General features: G+C 40.8%; 1 protein-coding gene across 9 annotated transcripts in view; it reads right to left on the bottom strand.

Annotated features, from left to right (window-relative positions):
* The window catches only part of GABRA5 (gamma-aminobutyric acid type A receptor subunit alpha5), a 95,755-nt gene that overhangs the window by 22,066 nt on the left and 54,651 nt on the right, over positions 1-19,038 (bottom strand). For all 9 annotated transcript variants that reach the window (XM_070478121.1, XM_070478117.1, XM_020914544.2 and 6 more), the window contains one exon: positions 9,547-9,629. In XM_070478121.1, coding sequence (XP_070334222.1) covers positions 9,547-9,629 — 83 coding nt within the window. The remainder of the gene's footprint in view (positions 1-9,546; positions 9,630-19,038) is intronic.

Genomic DNA, 19,038 nt, shown 5'->3' with positions numbered 1-19,038 from the left:
GACCCACCTGTCTTCAACCATCAGCTGTGTGACCCACCTGTCTTCAACTGCCCAGTCAGTCTCCTGAACCGAAAACCAAATCAACACATGACACATCAATTCCATAATCTAAATGAGAAACTTTGTAAAACGTAAATGTCTGTGGATACATGATCTCTAATGACCTATGAGACATTCCGCATCCCTCCTTTCAATCAAGCAGGTGCCAATGAGATCAGTGGGGCTCTGCCAGGCCTCTTTCCTTGTCCAGAATCAGCTAAGAAGTGAGTGCAGCTCTCTGCAGATGGAGATGAACAGTTAACACTGTTGCTTTGTTACCCAGAAAGCAATAGTGGAAGAGTGAGATTTGCTAGTCAAATGGTCCATCACCACCCCACAGTTGGGTCTCTGTAAAATTACCTGGGGTCACTGACTACCTGCTGGTCTGAGGCAGAGTTGAGAGACCATGCTGTCTGTGTCTATAGACTTGAGTGGAACCAAGTCAGGGAAGAAAACAGACTGTCACCCTCAGAGTAGAAGGGCTGCTTCCTTTGTGAAGAAGAGAGGGAAGCAGGTCAAAGGCCAGGAATATGAGGATCAAACCCCTCCACACACTTTCCTGTCCCCTTCATAAACCAATTAGCTTTTTACACATTCATACCAGTAGCTCCTTCCAATCACTTTCCAATTTCTCATAGAAAATAGTATTTTGCAAGTCACTTGGTCTTAAACCACGATGCTGTCTTTAACTCATACATGGGCCTAGAGCCCATCTCGTAATCCACTTCTCACACCGGCCACAACCCTGCTCTCAGCTCTCATCACCTCCACTGCTTCGTGACATTCCAAGCACTTGTTTTCACTTCCAAAACAATGACTTCAGCACATCCTCCTCTTACTTCACATCACTGCTCTATTTCTACATTTTGGAATTTAAGGCCCTTTCTAGCTGGGAGCAGAGAATAAGATGTTAGATGGCATCACTGACTCAATGAACACAAATTCAAGCAAACTCTGGGAGACAGTGGAGGACGAAGGAGCCTGGCGTGCTGCAGTCCATGGGGACTGACTTGGCGACTAAACAGTAACAACGTATAACAACGACAACAACAACAACAGCACCGGGTCACAAAGAGCCATGACTGAGTGACTGGACAACAATGACAACATCTGAACCGTGACGCTGCCCTGTCTCTTCCCCAAAGGGGGGTGTCCAGTGCCTCCACGAACTGATCCTTTATCCATGATGCCTTCTTCCATCCAAACCCTCAGGCTCAGTTCAAAATATGACCCCATGAGGAGCTTCCCTACACGGCCCTCAGTTTCACAAGGGTTTTCACCCGGTTATTTAATCTGCCCAGCATTAGCTCCTGGAACACTGGCCACGCCTGTCTCCCACTGTACCTCACAGTTGCGGAGGGCAGACCACACCCGACACCGCTGCTGGATGGTCAAGGGCAACGAACGCACAGCACAGACAAAGCTTCACCGTGTCTCTGAGGCCCCACACCAGGCTCTCTGAAACCTGCACTCTAGACACCCGCGACCAGCGGAGTCGCTCCGTCCTGGCATGACCAAGGCAGTAGCAGCACTGTAATCTCACATGTCTGAACTCGAACAGCTTGACCTCATGACACTTACCCCTGACGGCCCGAAATTCTGTCTACTGGAGATCCACCAGAATAGTGTCCATGTCCACTTCAGAATACATTTTCATAAATCCAGATGTTTTCTCATGACACTTGGTCTAATACTTAGGCATAACTTCACAAATAAAATGAACAACAAAAAAAGGACCGTTTCCTCCTTCGCTAAATAGTCTTGATTTGTATAAGCACTTGCTTCCAAATTTAAGCCATGCCATTAGATCCTGATGCTGGGCAAGATTGAGAGCAGGAGGAGAAGGGAACGACAGAGGATGAGATGGTTGGATGGCATCACCAACTCAATGGACACAGATTTGGGTAAACTCCGGGAGTTGGTGATGGACAGAGAGGCCTGGCGTGCTGCAGTCCATTGGGTCGCAGAGTCAGACATGACTGAGTGACTGAACTGAACTGAACTGAATTATCTTTAAGGAATTTCCTTATAGACTGGGAAATACAGCTCTAGAAGCCAGGACTAATTTCAGTAACTGTTTGAATTCTTGAGAGTAGATATAACAATAAGAGAAATGTATGTTAATTCATTTCTGCCTGAGAGAAGCCAGAGCATGTGGCTCATCAGAATAATGACGACTGTCTGCATTGCTTTGTCTCCTAACAGCAGAGAGCTGTTAGATTGCGTAATTTGAAACTCATTATCACATTTAGCCTCTGCAGCCTTGGATGCCAAGGGTAGAAGTGAGCTATTTGACCAAGCAGCTATTTTTAGTAAATCCAAAAGATAAAAGAAAAGTAAGAAAAACACTTCACTGAATAGTATTTCTCCTCTTAAAACTAGTCCTGAGCTGATGAGGAAAATCTTTTAAGCTGCCTTATATATCATAGTAATGGTAGTAACAGCAAATATAAATAAGTGATCACATCTATTTCAAACCAATTTTAAAATATCAGGCAGATAAAAAGAAATTTGGTATGAGAGTTCAGTATCGCCACTGAGTTCAAGAAATGTTTATATTGATTTTGTCTATGAAGTTAAAGAAATGAGTACATTTGTGTATACACAAATTTATATATATATATATATATATATATATATATATATATAAAAATTGATCTTTTTTTGTTTGGTTGAATGTAGAAATGAAGAGGTCCTATTAGATGCATATTTTAGCTTTGAATATGATAAATTATATACCCATAGTTGGGGAATCGCTGAATATGAGATGATATGAAGCAGGGTTAAAAGCTCACATACGTTCTTTCACCAAAAATTGCTTTGTGCTGCCTGCCCTGCACATCAATGCCATTAAATCTGAACATCACATTGACTTGAATTTATTTAGATAATGATGAAAAATAACAATCTTTGACTTTTAGTGTTCTACCTTTGATCAAATGAATAGCGCAATTTTCAGGTGCAAAGAGTGGCAAGATTTTAAGTGCCTGCCATAATGACTCAGTGTTTCCTAAATGAGGTGCCCTAGGGATCTTTTGAAGAGTTTGTCCCAACTACTGATGTGCACAGCCACCCCACGGCAGTAAATTCTGGTGAGAGTCTCTATTATACTACTTTCCCCAAGTAAATGTATGTGCTATCTCTATATGGCATTTGAAAAAAAAAAAATGATTTATTCCCATGCGACTTAATTTTGGTTCATCATACATACTTACTTCTAATCCCCCAAATCCCTTTGGAACTATAGAAGGAAATTAATTTTAAAGGAAACCCTCAGAAATAAAGGAAGCTCCCTGCCAGTAATGGCAGAGTGGCTATTAGTAGGTAATAAATATTAACTTTGGACACCACATGAAACATAACCCCTTGAAGGCAATGGAGAGTGAACAAGGGCAGGAGGGCCCCAGAGAGGAGCTGGTACTTAGATGCAGGGAGGGGCTTCTCTTCAAAAAAGACAGAAAATAATCACTTGACTCCAGCCAAATACCACAGAAAAGATGCTGCCCTGCCCCAACCCAGGCCCCCAAAGAGAGTGGGGAGCTAGGCTTTCCCCTCAGCAGGTATGTAGACAGGTCCAGCCTGAGGGGGCAGGGCAGCACAGAACCCATTCTCTGCAGGGGCGAGAGGACGAGGGGAGCCTGGACCCCCACCAATGAGCAGGAGCAGTCCTGCTGATACTTGCTGGGGCTGCATCACAGGAGGCTCAGTGGAGGCTCCGACGCCTACCACCCCAAGGCCCCCCTCCCGTGTCAGGGGACACGGGTACAGAGCCTGAGCTCCTGTATCTACCCAGCAGCAGCCAGAACCCAGGCCCACTTCTGTCAACAGAAGCTGAGGGGAAGCCTCAGTTCAGTTCCGCTCCGTTCCATTCAGTTGCTCAGTCGTGTCCGACTCCTCGCGACCCCATGGCCTGCAGCACGCCAGGCCTCCCTGTCCATCGCCAACTCCTGGAGCTTGCTCAAACCCATGTCCATCGAGTCGGTGATGCCATCAGACCGTCTCATCCTCTGTCGTCCCCTTCTCCTCCTGCCCCCAGTCTTCCCCAGCATCAGAGGGGAAGCTTACCTGGCAGTAATAAGGCTGTGCTGTACCTTTCCCTGCAGAGCAGTGATTGTAAGTCTAGCCAAAACACAAGGTGTCAATAAATCTAGAGTGTCATAAAATACACAAAATGTCCAGGTTCCAATAAAAACACATATGTCCTAATCATAACCAGGAAGATCAAACTGGATTTTTTGAAAAATCAATAGATGTCAAGGAAGATATGATAGAGACGTTAGAATTACCTGCCAAAGAGTTTTTGAAGCAGCCACCATAAAATGCCACAATGATCAATTACAAACATGCTTGAAACAAATTTAAAAAAACAGTCTCAGCAAAGAAATAAAAGAGAGAAACAAAAACTAAACATAAGTTTTAGTATTTGTGTTGGTCTGCTTGGGCCACCATAACGAAGTATTATAGACTGGTTGACTTAATCAAATTTATTTTCTCACAGTTCTGGAGGCGGGCAAGTCCAAGATGAAGGTGTTAGCGAATTCTGGTGAGGACTCGTCCTGGCTTACAGAGGGCTGCCTTCTCTCTGTGTATTCATATAGCCTTTCCTTGCTGCATGCATGTGGAGACAGAGAGATCTGTCTCTTCCTTTGCTTATAAAGGCATTAATCCTATCAGATGAGGATACTTTTATGACCTCAATTAACTTTAGTTACAAAGGCTCTAGTTCAAATGCAGTAACACTGAGGATTAGGGTTTCAAAATATGAATTTGGGAGGCATAATTCAGTTCATAACATTCTACTACTGGCCCCCACAAAATTGATGTCCTTCTCACATGCAAAATATACTCATTCCATCCTAGTAAGCCCCAAAGTCTTAAATCATTCCAAGCATCAACTCCAATATCTGAAGTCCAAAGTCTCATCTAAACATCTAAATCAGATATAGGTGAGATTCAATTCATCCTGAGGCAAAATTTGTCTCCAGCTGTGAACTTGTGGAACAAGTTATTTTGTTCTAAAATACAATGGTGGGATGGGTATAGGATAGACATTCCCCTTTCAAAAGGAAAAGAAGGGCTGATAAGTCTCAAGCAAGTCCAAAACCTAGCAAGCCAAGTTCCACTAGATCGTAAAGCTCGAGAATAATGCTCTTTGGTTCCGTGTTCTGGGGAGCAGCCTCACTCACACTGCCCTGCAGGGAGCAGCACTCGGAGCTCTGCCGATGGCAGAGGAGAGGCCGTCTCGCTGCACGCTGCACCTGGGCCAGGACTGGCAGCCCTGAGGGTCTCTGAATCACTTCGGGGCTCATTCTTCCTGCTTCTGTTGAGATGGCTTATAACACCTTGGGTAACCTTTTATTTTGGTGTTCCGTCATGAACAAACTTCCTCATTTTTGCAATGTGAGTATAAGAATTTCCCAAATCTTTTAAGTTCTGGAATTTTTTTTTTTTTTTCATTTTGGCTTAACAATTCCTTCTTTAATTCATCTGTTGTCTCTCAAGAGGAACCAAACAACTTCTCCAGCACTTCACATAGAAATTTCCTCAACTAAACATCCAATTTCATTACTAACAAAGTTTACCTTCTACAAAACACTAGAATACAAAGTAGTCAAGTGCTTTGCCAATTCATAATAAGAAGCATCTTTCCACCATTTTCCAAAACCTGTTTCACATTTCTTTCTGAGACCTCACCGGAAAACCTTTAACATCCAAGTTTCAAGCAGCATTCTATTCATGATTATTTGGGTATTCTCTAAGAAGATGAAAATTTTCTCTCTAGTGCTTTTTATTTTTCTTTCTGAGCCCTAACCAGCATCTTCAATATCCTCATTTCAGCCAACAACCGTCCCTTCATAGCAATCTCAGCTTTTTTAAACATTCACCACAAACTTTCCAGCCTCTATCCTGTACCCAGTTCTAAAGCCACATCCACATTTTCAAGCATTTGCTAGAGTAGCATCCACTTCTCAAAACCAAAATCTATATTGGTAAGGGTTCTCCAGAGAAAGAGAAACAATAGGATATGTGTGTGTATATCATCTCTATATAGACATATGTGTGTATATATATATATATATATATACACATACACATATATATGATCTATTATAAATATACACATTTATGTATTTGATTTATTATAAGGTGTTGCCTCATGAAGTAATAGTAGCTTGAAGTCCCAATCTGCAGTCAGCAAGCTGAAGACCCAGGAGAGCTGATGGTGTAGTTCCAGTTTGAGAACTGTTAGGTTGGAGACCCAAGACGAGCTGTTTCAATTTGCATCCAAAGGCAGGAAAAGTCCAACATTCCTGCTGAGGGCAGTTAGGTAAGGAGGGGTTTCTTACCCATGGGAAAGTCAGCTCTTCTGTTCTATTTCAGGTCTTCAACTGATTGAACAAGTTCCACCCACATTAGGGAGGGCAATCTGCTTTATTCAGTCAACCAATCTAAATGTTAATCTTATTAAAAAATATCCTCACATGCACACCCAGAAAAATGTTTGACAAGTATCTAGGCATCCTGTGGCTCAGTTAAGTTGACACATAAAATTAAAGAAAATAATAATCATAACAAGAAGCTCACTAAACGGGTTCATCAGCAAGGTGGAGGGAACAAAAGAAAGTATCAGTAAAATTAAATATACAACAATAAAAATTAATTAAGTTTATCTGAAAAATAGAGTATTGGCTTGCACCTCTTAGGCCTAAGAAGCCTGTACTCAACCATCCTCTAGACTGGAGAAACAGTCAGTGACAGAGATGTCAATGGTTTAAAGGATGGGGGAGCTTACACGTCTGAAGCAAGGTCCTGGGGCAGCACCCCACCATGTGTGCTGGGTAGCCAGCAGGACATGGCAGCCACCTTTGCTTAGGGGGAAGGGGAGACCACAGGGGGAAATAGTACCAAGTTGGCTCATCAGTTACCAGGGAAACCACCAAAGGGACCCAGTCCCCACCACCCCTTTGATAAGAGGAGTGGAGTTCTGACCTAAAGCTAGAACAGTCATTAGCTGGGGCCTGGGACAAGTATGTAATTCCATCTTGTGAGTTGGGTGTAGGTGTATATCCACTGGTCAGGCAGGGGATATACACAGAACAAGAGAACAGCCATCCTGAGGAGCCTGACCATACACAGATGCAATAGAGAAAAATGCAAAGAGCCTCAGAAGTTTCAGGAATATAACAAAAGATTTAATATTCACGTCATTGGAATCAGGAAAGAAGAAAAAGAGGATGGGGCAGAAAAAGTATTCAAAGTAATAACTGCTGAAACTTCCTAAATTCGACCAAAACCTATAGATTCAAGAAGTAGAGCAAATCTCAAATCAGATAAACCCAAAGAAATCCACACTAATACACACGATAGTCAAACTTCTGTAAAGACAAAAAAAAAAAAAAAAAAAAAAGAAGAAGCTGGAAAGCAACAAAGAGAAAAGATATCTCACCTATAAGGAAAATATGATTTGAATTACAGCAGATTTCTCATCAGAAACCATGGAGGCAAGAATAAAGTAGCACATTTTTCAAATGCCACAAAACTGTCAGTACAGAATCTTATATTCATTAAAAATGTTCTTCAGGTATGAAGAGAGAAATCAAGGTATTTTCAGATTAAGAAAAAATTAAGTATTTATTGCCAGAAGTCTATCCTAAAAGAATGGCTAAAGGAAGTTTGCTAAGCAGTTATAAAGGAGCCTGTAGCCCCCCAGGCTCCTCTGTCCATGGGGATTCTCCAGGCAAAAATACTGGAGTGGGTTGCCAGGCCTGCCTCCAGGGGATCTTCCCAACCCAGGGATAGAACCCAGGTCTCCCGCATTGCAGGCGGATTCTTAACCATCTGAGCCACCAGGGAAGCCCAGTTTTAATATAACATTTATTTCAAAAATGTTTTCTTTTATTTTTATGATAAAATAATTTTTAGTTATAAAATAAGATATTTTGGGACACTGGGAGTACAATAAAAGACCACCACAAGTAAAAATAGAGAAAAAATATCCATTTTCTCTTGAGCTTTCAGAATTAAGTTTGATGGTTCAAATGAACACCACAATACTCTATGACATGATTCTAGGTGAATACAGACAAAATGTTTCACTATCTTAGGATAAAGGAACTTCGCTTTTCTATGAACTGGTAAAATAAGAACAGTAAACTGTAATAAGTCATGTATGTATAAAGTAAAACCTACAGCAATAACTAAAAATATATATAAGAAGATACAAGCAAAACATTATAAATTTAAAAAAATGGAATCATAATAAATGTTCAGCTAACCCACATGGAGTCAGGAAAAGGAAAATAGAGAAACATAAAGCACAGCAGAAAACCAAAAAATCAAATAAAGTGGCAGACAGGCCTTCCAGAAAGTGTAAATTATGAGAATACACCAATTAAAAGATAAAGACTGGCAAAGTGAACTTAAAAATATGACCCAAATATACATCAACTACAAGAAATTCATTTTAACATGATGATTAAGCAAATGGAAATATATATATATATATATATATATATATATATATATAATTCAAATGTAATCAAAAGAAAGCAGGAGTGGCCATATAGATTTCAGGTAAAGTAGACTTCAAAAAAAAAGAAAATTACCACAGACAGAGAAGAACATTATGCAATCATAAAGGGTTGAGTCACCCAGAAGAGACTATAAGCCTGAATGTGTGTGCACCAAAGAACAAGTGAGAAATACATGGAACAAAACAGTACTGAACTGAAAGTAGGAACAGTTACTTGCACAATTAGTCAGAGACTTCAACACCTCTTGCTCAACAACTGATGTAGACAGAAAATCAGGAAACAGTATAGAACTCACAACAGCATAGTCAACAGGATCTAATCAGTACTTGTAGAGCATTCCACCAAGTAACTGCAAAATACACAAGATTTTCAAGTGTTCAAAGAACAAATGCCAAGATGAATCCTCTGGGTCATGAAATAAACCTCCATAAATGTAAGAAAGGTGAAGTCATATAGAGGTGTCCTCTGATTATAATGGAATTAAACTAGAAATCAATAACAAAGATAACAGGAAAATCCCAAACTGTTTAAAAATTAAATAACCACATACAAATAATCAAATGTTCACATGGATCATCTGAGAAGTGACTCAACATAGCAACGACTACCATGCATGAGGAGTTCTGAGGTGGGTAATGGAGATTGAGCCGTTCAGGGCCCTTGGAGGAGGTGACCTGCAATCTGAAAAGTGAAAACAAAAAAGAGCAGCCTGCTGCAGGTCTAGGGGTAAGGCGTTGTTTCCCCAGGAGCATGTTCTAGAGGGCGAAAGCCTCCACTTGCCTTCTCTGTTACAGGCGGAAAAATCAGTCTGAGAGGACAAGTGTGTGTGCCCTACTGACTCTCCAGCTTTCCCAAGCAGATGAGACTGAGGCTCATCTTGAGTTTATTTACATATAGTATCTAAATGCTTCTGAATGAATGTGGAAATAACACCAAAGTATATCCATGGTTCTTACTTGTGAAAATAACTTACAGCTGCCAAATTTCAGAGGGCAGGCATGGGCATCCATTGGGAAGTCTTCAAGTTGCATTGGGCACTCTGCAGAGATGGTCAAGCTGAAAAACAAGAGATGGGGACCTTTAAATGACTCATCAACTCTGTTTATTAGACACCATGCTCCAGAAGGAATGTTAAGTACTCCACTCATTTTAATTATTTTATCAAATTGTCTAAACTGTTGCATCAAATTACATAGGATTGTATTGTAGGTAAATATCATTTAGAAATAAGGTTTAAATCAAATCTACTCAGGAGTTCTGTGGCTTGATGTATCTGTACATACATTACCACTTGTAAAGCAATTTGAGATGCTTTTAAAAATAATTTATTCTTTTATTCTCCCATCACTTACCAAGAGTAATCTAAAAAACTTCCCTTGACAAGACTGAAAACATATTTTTTCTGAAATAATTTATAAGCTCAAAAATATAAATGTGGAATAAATGCACAGTCCATGTTTTGACCCCTGAATATTCACTGGAAGGACTGATGCTGAAGCTGAAGCTCCAATACTTTGGTCACCTGATGAAAAGAGTCAACTCATTGGAAAAGACCCTGATGCTGGGAAAGATTGAGGGCAAGAGGAGAAGGGGGTGGCAGAGGATGAGATGGTGGATGGCATCATTGACTCAATGGACAGGAGTTTGAGCAAACTTTGGGAAACAGTGACAGACAAGGAAGTGACCGGCAGACAAGCGTGCTCAGTGCATGGGGCTGCAAAGGGTCGGACCCGGTGAGTGACTGAACAACAGCAAGAAGCTTTAACCAGAAGCTGGCTATAATTATCAGGAACTGGGCTTCGGCCACTGAACTTCAGAGTAAGTGAAAAAACAACTTTCTTACTGTTTTTAATCCAAGGCTGGTCTTCCAGATAGCAATACCATCCATTGCCATCATCACTAATGACTAAAACAGCACTGGTCATAAAACATACTGGTCTGTGCCAGGCACTGTGTTAAGTGCTTCACCTGTATTAACACATCTAATTAGAATAGCATGATTTATTGCTATTATCATCCCAGTTTCCAGGTAAGAAAGTAAGACACGGATGTTAAGGGATCCCAGCAAGAATACACAGACTCTAACGACAAGTCCTCCCACAGGCTCTGTGACCTGAGTCTGTCTGTATTTGCAAAGTTGTCACTGTGGTGCTTTTATTTCTCTATAGAGCTACTAATTAGGTAGTAAATATAAATTTCTTTAGGAGTTAATCTTCTGTTTCTCAATGTTTAATTCTATTATTTAAAATGAAAAATAATTACATAAAATGAAATCAAATTGCACAATTTTCTCTTTCTTTTTCATTTATTTTTATTAGTTGGAAGCTAATTACTTTACAATATTGTAGTGGTTTTTGCCATACATTGACATGAATCAGCCATGTATTTACATGTGTTCCCCATCCTGAACCCCCATCCCACCTCCCTCCTATGGATGTTACAATTCTATTTTGTTATATTAAGTCTGGATCTTGCCTATGTGCCTGGGATGAAAATCAAAATATACAATCATTTTTGTCTTTACTGCTTCCTTCTTTCAAGGTAGATTAACATTTTTCTCTTTAATTGGGCACATAATTCACACTTGACAATTCCAGATGGAGCAGTCAACGCATGTATTCTCTGAATGGAGCTAAAACATGTGTCAGTGGAAGGAAGGTGTGTGTCCATCACAGAGATGAAATTTTCTGGTGGTCTGGGGGGGACCACTCTCCCCAAAATGGAGTCAGTTCCAAGGGATGTGAGAGCGCATGGATGAGAATATACCATAAAAGTTTCATATTCAGGCAGGGAGACGATATTTAAAATTATATGCCACCAATGTTCATATAAGAATATGGAAAATGCAGAAAAATTATAAGTAAGAAAATTATAAATATATATCATTTCACTTATAATTTCACCTTATACATTTTGTCCAGATTTTTTCACAGGTATATACATTCTTGTTTCATTTTTCTTGGTTTATAAAATTCAGTCTTTTGGTTACCCAACATTACAGTAGAGGTATTTCCCAAATCATTAAAATCTCTACAGAATCACAACTTTGAAAGGTGCAATATTTAATTGTAGCATGCAGATGTGTAAGTATGTGTAGGATATGGATATATCTGTATATGTGTGGACATCTTCAAGCACAAACTATATAAAATGGATTATTATTAGAGACTACAAAGTAAGTAAGGTAAAGGAATATTTATTTAGTAGAACTAAGAAAACAGGACTTAAAAACCACAGCCTGTGAGGAGGACATTCAGCCAACATAAAAGAAAATAGTGTTACTTTATTCATTTGTTAGTAAACTTAAGCCATTTGTTAAAAGCAATAGTGGGACACAAAACTTCAGTGAGTCAAATGTGTTCTAGAGAATAAAATCACAATGACCCAGTAAATTTAGAATTTTCTTGAGAAACAAATTCATAGCAGGGAAATAGAAAGCAGATACAAAGCTACAGTGCCGTGTACAAAGCAATAAATGTGAAAATAAGCACATGAAGAAATGGTGATGTGGGAGCTCAGAGAACGCTGATGACTGGGAAAGTCTGTCTCATAGACAGCCTTCGTTCCAACAGCGGACGGCCCTGGTGTAAGGAAGATGCTGGGCTCAGCCCATGGGAACACTACAGGGCGGCGGGCGGGGTGCTTCAGGTGGAGCCGACTGTCCTAGCCCTGCTGCTGGGCGCGCAGACCCCAACCAGCAGACCCAGTGCTGCAGTCGCAAGTCGCCCCCACCCAGGTCAACAACTTCTGGCTGCACTCCCACCACCAGAGTAATGTAGAGAGGGTCCTTGCGTGGCAGAATCTCCTCTCAGGACACCAGCATGTCTGTGAGCTCACACAACTGGGCTTCCGTCCCTTGGAAACCATCCCTTGGCCCACTGGGTCTGGAGGCTGCCTTGAAGCCAGATGTGTTGTCTGGGTTCTTGATAATGTGGTGAGTCGTGGTTAACTCCTCTGCCCCTTGCTTGGAGCTGGTTCTCTGCTTCAGTATCCAGGCCCACGGGGGCCCCTGCATTCCTGCTGTTCGCCCTAATCTGTCAGAGAAGACCCCCGCAGGGAGACTTGGGCTCCCACCTTTGTCACTCTGCCCACCCCTGACTTTTCTCCTTTTCTTCACATACTCCTTTTTCTTGGCTAACACCATGTGTTTACAAGAGAGGTGAGGAGCCATTCCTTCTGTAACTGTGGTCTTAGCATCTCATGTCTTGTTTTATTCTGGCTGTCTGGCCCTGAGATCTAGGCCAAGACTACTGCACTGACATTTTACAATGGCAAGAATTGTATACCAAGGAGTCTGCTTTTAGCATACAGCAGGAGAGAGGGTGGGTAGAGACAAGCAGAAAGAACTTAACTGGATCTAAAAAGAAAACTCTTTTGAAGAAAAAAAATAATTCCAGTAAAAATATAAAAAAGATTCTACAATTACCATCTCAATAAATGCTATCATTAGAGTCTCACAGATTGTTTCCCAATTTAATAGACTTCCTTAGAATTAGAATTCCAAACATCAAAAAAATATACTTCATTTGTGGTAGCATCTCTCCTCTAAGGGATGAATGTATTATTCAGATAAATTCCCCAATAGCAAATGTTTCAACCTTCAACCTTAGTAAGAGAACATTTAAAATTCTGATGCCTTTAAACATTTTTTTTAAAGGCTTTTATAGTACTCAAACAATATCTCTAAATAAGAGAGACCCTTCCATTCACGGGATCCTTAAAATGTAGTGTCCCTTAATGTATAATCAACCTTCTTCACACAAAATTGAGATCAAAGCAATCCACGGAATACGGACTGTCCTAGCAAAGGAGCTAGTCAGGGCACCTCCTAGAAACACTTTTCTCAAAAGGTTAATGAATGTGTTTATGGAAAAACTTCAGTGAATTACTGGTAGATCCAAGAATATGGTTTTCTTCCCCAAAGGTTATATTTCTGTTTTACTTCCAATTTCTAAAGACATTCAAGCATTAACTTATTGGAACATAAGGTTCATTTTTAATATCTTAATTTTAGGGCTGGGAAAAGGGCATTTTGTGACTTAAGCTGTTTGCTTCAACTTGGATGTAAACTCCTTAGAGAGCTCTTTGTTTGCGCAGGGGCAGCCCACAGTGCAGCATGCTTTAAGATGCTAAAACAGCCAAATTCTAGAGTAGCTTTGCCATTAAGGAACTGTGAGACCTTTGTAAACTGCCTAACCTCTCTGGTCCAGCCTTTCCAAATGGAAAAAAAAATAACAGCTGCTTTATTCTCTGGGGGAATAAAAGAAAAGTTAATAGGTGTGAAGAGAGATTTCTACCCAATATGCTCTTCAGATCCAAGCCTTCTTCATTTACATGAAAATACTGCATGAATGCAATAGAAGATGTCCTGGCAGGCAGCATAATGTTCCTGCAAAGATGTCCATATCCTAATCCCCCAAACCTCATGATTTGTAAATATGTTACCTTAAATAGCAGAAGGGCTTTGAGGATGTGGTTAAGTAAAGGCCTCTGGGAGATGGGAGATTATCTTGGATTATCCAGATGGGCCCAGCAGAATCACACAGGTTGAGTGTCAGAGGCAGAAGCCATGCAATGGGAGATTGGTTCAAGATGGCAGAGTAGAAGGGTGCATGCTCACCTCCTCCCGTGAGAGCACTAAAATCACCACTAATCATTGAACACTCATCGACAGGAGGATGCTGGAACCCACCAAAAAAGATACCCCATGTCCAAAGACAAAGCTGCAAGAAGATAGTAGGAGGTGTGCAACCATAATAAAATAAAATTCCATAACCACCAGGTGGGTGACCCACAGATTGGAAAACAATTATCCTGTAGAGGTTCTCCCACTGTTATGAAGGTACTGAGCCCCAGGTCAGACTCAGCCTGGGGATCTGGCAAAAGGATTAGGAATCCCCAGGGAATCTGACTTTAAAGGCCAGCAGGATTTGATTGCAGGATTTCCACAGGACTGGGGGAAACAGAGATTCCACTCTTGGAGGACACACAGAAAATCTTGTGTGCACCAGGACCCAGGGAATAGGAACAGTGACCCCACAGGAGAAGGAACCAAACCTGCCTGCTAGTGCTGGAGCATCCCTTGCAGAGGCATGATTGGCAGAGCCCCCCTGGGGACAAGGGCACTGGCTGCAGCAGTTCCAGATGTACCTGTTGGCATGAGCCCTCATGAAGGTTGTCACCATCGCCCCTACGATAAAGCCTGTTGAGTCCAGGGCTGAGTTGTCTCAGGTCAAACAACTAACAGGGAAGGAGTTCAACCCCATCCATCAGCAAACAACTGAATTAAAATTTTACTAAGCAAAGCCCTGCCCTCCAGAACTAGAACCAGTGCTATCCATGGTCAGTCTCTCCCATCAGGAGCTTCATCCACCAGAGGGCAGATAACTGAATCAAGGCTAAATTACTAGAGCTGCAGAATAAAAACCACAGTCACAGAAAGTTAACCAAAATGACAAGGCAGAGGATTATTTTCCAGATGAAGGAAAAAGAGAACACTTCAACTAAGTGAACTAAATGAAGTGGAGATAGGCAACCTTCCAGAAAAAGAATTCAGAATAAGAATAGTGAAAATAATCCAGGATCTCAGAAAAAGAATGGAGGCTATGGAGGAAAAGATTGAAAAGATGCAAGAGATGTTTACCAAAGACCTAGAAGAAATAAAGAATAAACACACAAAGATGAAAAATACAGCACAATACCTGAAATGAAAAATACACAAGAAAGAATCAATAGCAGAATAACTGAGGCCGAAGAATGGATAGGTGACCTGGAGGACAGAATGATGGACATCACTGCCACAGAAGAGAATAAACAGAAAGGATGAAAAGAAATGGAGACAGCGTAACAGACCTCTGGAACAATACTAAACAAACCAACATAGCATTATAGGGGCCTCAGAAGGGAAAGAGAAAAAGGACCTGATAAAATACTTGATGAGATAATAGCTTGTTTAACATGGAACAGGAAACAGCCAGCCAGGTCCAGGAAGTGCAGAGACCCATGCAGGATAAACCCAGGGGGGGCATGCTGAGACACACAGTAACCAAACTGACAAAAATTAAAGACAAAGATGAAGATATAAAAAAACTGCAGAGGAAAGTTCCCAAACTCATTCTATGAGGCCACCATCACCCTGATACCAAAAACAAAGATACCTAAAAAATTATAGGCCAATATCACTGATGAACATAGATGCAAAAATCGTCAATAAAATACTAGCAATTCAAATCTAACAATACATTAAAAGAACATAAAGGGAACATACCTCAACACATAAAGGCCATACAAACCTACAGCTAACATCATACTCACTGGTTAAAAGCTGAAAGCATTTCCTCTAAGATTAGGAACAAGACAAGGAAGTCCACTCCTGCCACTTTTATTCAACATAGTTTTGGAAGTCCTAGCTATGGCAGTCAGAGAAGAAAAAGAAGTAAAGGGAATCCAAATTGGAAAAGAAGAAGTTAAACTGTCATTGTTTGTAGATGACATGATACTATACGGGCTTCCCAGGTGGCGTCAGTGGTAAAGAACCCATCTGCCAATGCAGAAGACATAATGAGACATGGGTTCAGTCCCTGCGTCAGGAGGAGGAAATGGCAACCCACTCCAGTATTCTTGCCTAGAGAATTCTATGGACAGAGGAGCCTGGCAGGCTATAGTCCATGGGGTCTCAAAGAGTCAGACATGACAGGAGCAACATAGCATGCATGATACTATACACAGAAGATCCTAAAGATGCTCTGAGAAAATTACCAGAACTCATCAATGAATACGGTAAATTGCAAGTTACAAAATTAACACACAGAAATCTGTTGCATGTCTATACACTAACAAGAAAAGACCAGGAAGAGAAATTCAAGAAACAATTACATTTACCAACACATAGGAAAGAATAAAATAGTAGGAATAAACCTACCTAAGGAGACAAAAGACCTGTACTCTGAAAACTATAAGAAACTGAAGAAGACTCAAACAGGTGGAAAGATAAACTGTGTACTTGGAATGGAAGAATCAATATTGTCAAAATGACTATACTACCCTAAGCAATCTACATATTCAATGCAATCCTTATCAAATTACCAATGGCAATTTTTTAACAGAATTAGAAAAAAAAATTGTATAGAAAGGCAATAGACCCTGAGTACCCAAAGAAATCTTGAAAAAGAAAAACAGAAGTGGCAGAATCAGAATGGTCTCTGACTTCAGATTATACTACAAAGACACAGTCATCCAAACAGTATAGTACTGGCACAGAAACAGAAACATAGATCAATGGAACAGGGTAGAAAGCCAGGCATCTATGGTCAATTAATCTCTGACAAAGGAGGCAAGGCTACACAATGTTGGAAAGACTGTCTCCTCATCAAATGGTGCTGGGAAAACTGGACAGCTATATGCACAAAACAAAAGCATATCCTTCTCTAACACCATAAACAAAAGCTCAAAATGTCTAAAGACCGAAAACACCTGAATGTGAAACGAGACACTGTAAAACTCCTAGAGGAAAACATAGGCAGAACACTCTCTGACATAAACCACAGCAATATCTTTTTAAATGCCTCCCATAATAATGGAAATAATAACAAACATAAATGGGACCTACTTAACCTCAAAAGCTTTTGTACAACAAAGGAAACAACAACCAAAACAAAAAGACAACCACAGACTAGGGTAAAAAGATTTGCAGACAATGTGACTGACAAGGGATTAGTCTCCAAAATCTACAAAGAGCTCATGAAGCAAGCCAATCAAAAAATGGTCAGAAGATCTAAACAGATCTTTCTCTAAAGAAGACAAACAGACGGCCAAGAGGCACATGAAAAAGTGTTCAACATCACTAACAATAAGAGAAATGCAAATCAAAATTACAATGAGATATCACCTCACACCAATCAAAAGGGCTATCATCAAAAAACCCACAAGCAATAAAAGGTGGAGAGGGTGTGGAGAGAAGGGACCCCTCTTACACTGTTGGTGGGAATGTAAGCTGGTACAGACACTAATGGAGAACAATATGGAGGTTGAGCCAGACATCCTGGAATGTGAAGTCAAGTGGGCCTTAGAAAGCATCACTATGAACAAAGCTAGTGGATGTGACGGAATTCCAGTTGAGCTATTTCAAATCCTGAGAGATGATGCTGTTAAAGTGCTGCACTCAATATGCCAGCAAATTTGGAAAACTCAGCAGTGGCCACAGGACTGGAAAAGGTCAGCTTTCATTCCAATCCCTAAGAAAGGCAATGCCAAAGAATGCTTAAACTATCGCACAATTGCACTCATCTCACATGCTAGTAAAGTAATGCTCAAAATTCTCCAAGCCAGGCTTCAGCAACATGTGAACTGAGAACTTCCAGATGTTCAAGCTGTTTTTAGAAAAGGTCGAGGGACCAGAGATCAAATTGCCAACATCCACTGGATCATTGAAAAAGCAAGGGAGTTCCATAAAAACATCTATTTCTGCTTTATTGACTATGCCAAAGCCTTCGACTGTGTGGATCACAATAAACTGTGGAAAATTCTGAAACATATGGGCATACCAGACCACCTGACCTGCCTCTTGAGACACCTGTATGCAGGTAAGGAAGCAACAGTTAGAGCTGGACATGGAATAACAGACTGGTTCCAAATAGGAAAAGGAGTATGTCAAGGTTGTATATTGTCACCCTGCTTATTTAAATTATATGCAGAGTACATCATGAGAAACGCTGGGCTGGAAGAAGCACAAGCGGGAATCAAGATTGCCAACAAAAATATCAATAACCTCAGATATGCAGATGACACCACTCTTATGTCAGAAAGTGAAGAGGAAGTAAAAAGCCTCTTGATGAAAGTAAAAGAGGAGAGTGAAAAAGTTGGCTTAAAGTTCAACATTCAGAAAACTAAGATCATGGCATCTGGTCCCATCACCTCATGGGAAATAGACGGGGAGACAGTGGAAACAGTGTCACACTTCATTTTTCGGGACTTTAAAATCACTGCAGATGGTGACTGCAGCCATGAAATTAAAAGATGCTTACTCCTTGGAAGGAAAGTTATGACCAACCTTGATAGCATACTAAAAAGCAGAGACATTACTTTGCCAACAAAGGTTGGTCTGGTCAAGGCTATGGTTTTTTCAGTGGTCATGTCTGGATGTGAGAGTTGGACTGTGAAGAAAGCTGAGTGCCGAAAAATTGATGCTTTTGAACTGTGGTGTTGCAGAAGACTCTTGAGAGTCCCTTGGACTGCAAGGAGATCCAACCAGTCCATCCTGAAGGAGATAATTCCTGGGTGTTCATTGGAAGGGCTGATGTTGAAGCTGAAACTCCAATACTTTGGCCAACTCACGCAAAGAGTTGACTCATTGGAAAAGACCCTGATGCTGGGAGGGATTGGGGGCAGGAGGAGAAGGGGATGACAGAGGATGAGATGGCTGGATGGCATCACTGACTCGATGGGCATGAGTTTGAGTGAACCGCAG

The sequence above is a fragment of the Odocoileus virginianus genome, chromosome 16 (assembly GCF_023699985.2).
Source record: "Odocoileus virginianus isolate 20LAN1187 ecotype Illinois chromosome 16, Ovbor_1.2, whole genome shotgun sequence".
Lineage (NCBI taxonomy): Eukaryota > Metazoa > Chordata > Mammalia > Artiodactyla > Cervidae > Odocoileus > Odocoileus virginianus.
Note: the sequence above shows the minus strand (reverse complement) of the source record. Positions and strands in the feature narration are given on the sequence as shown.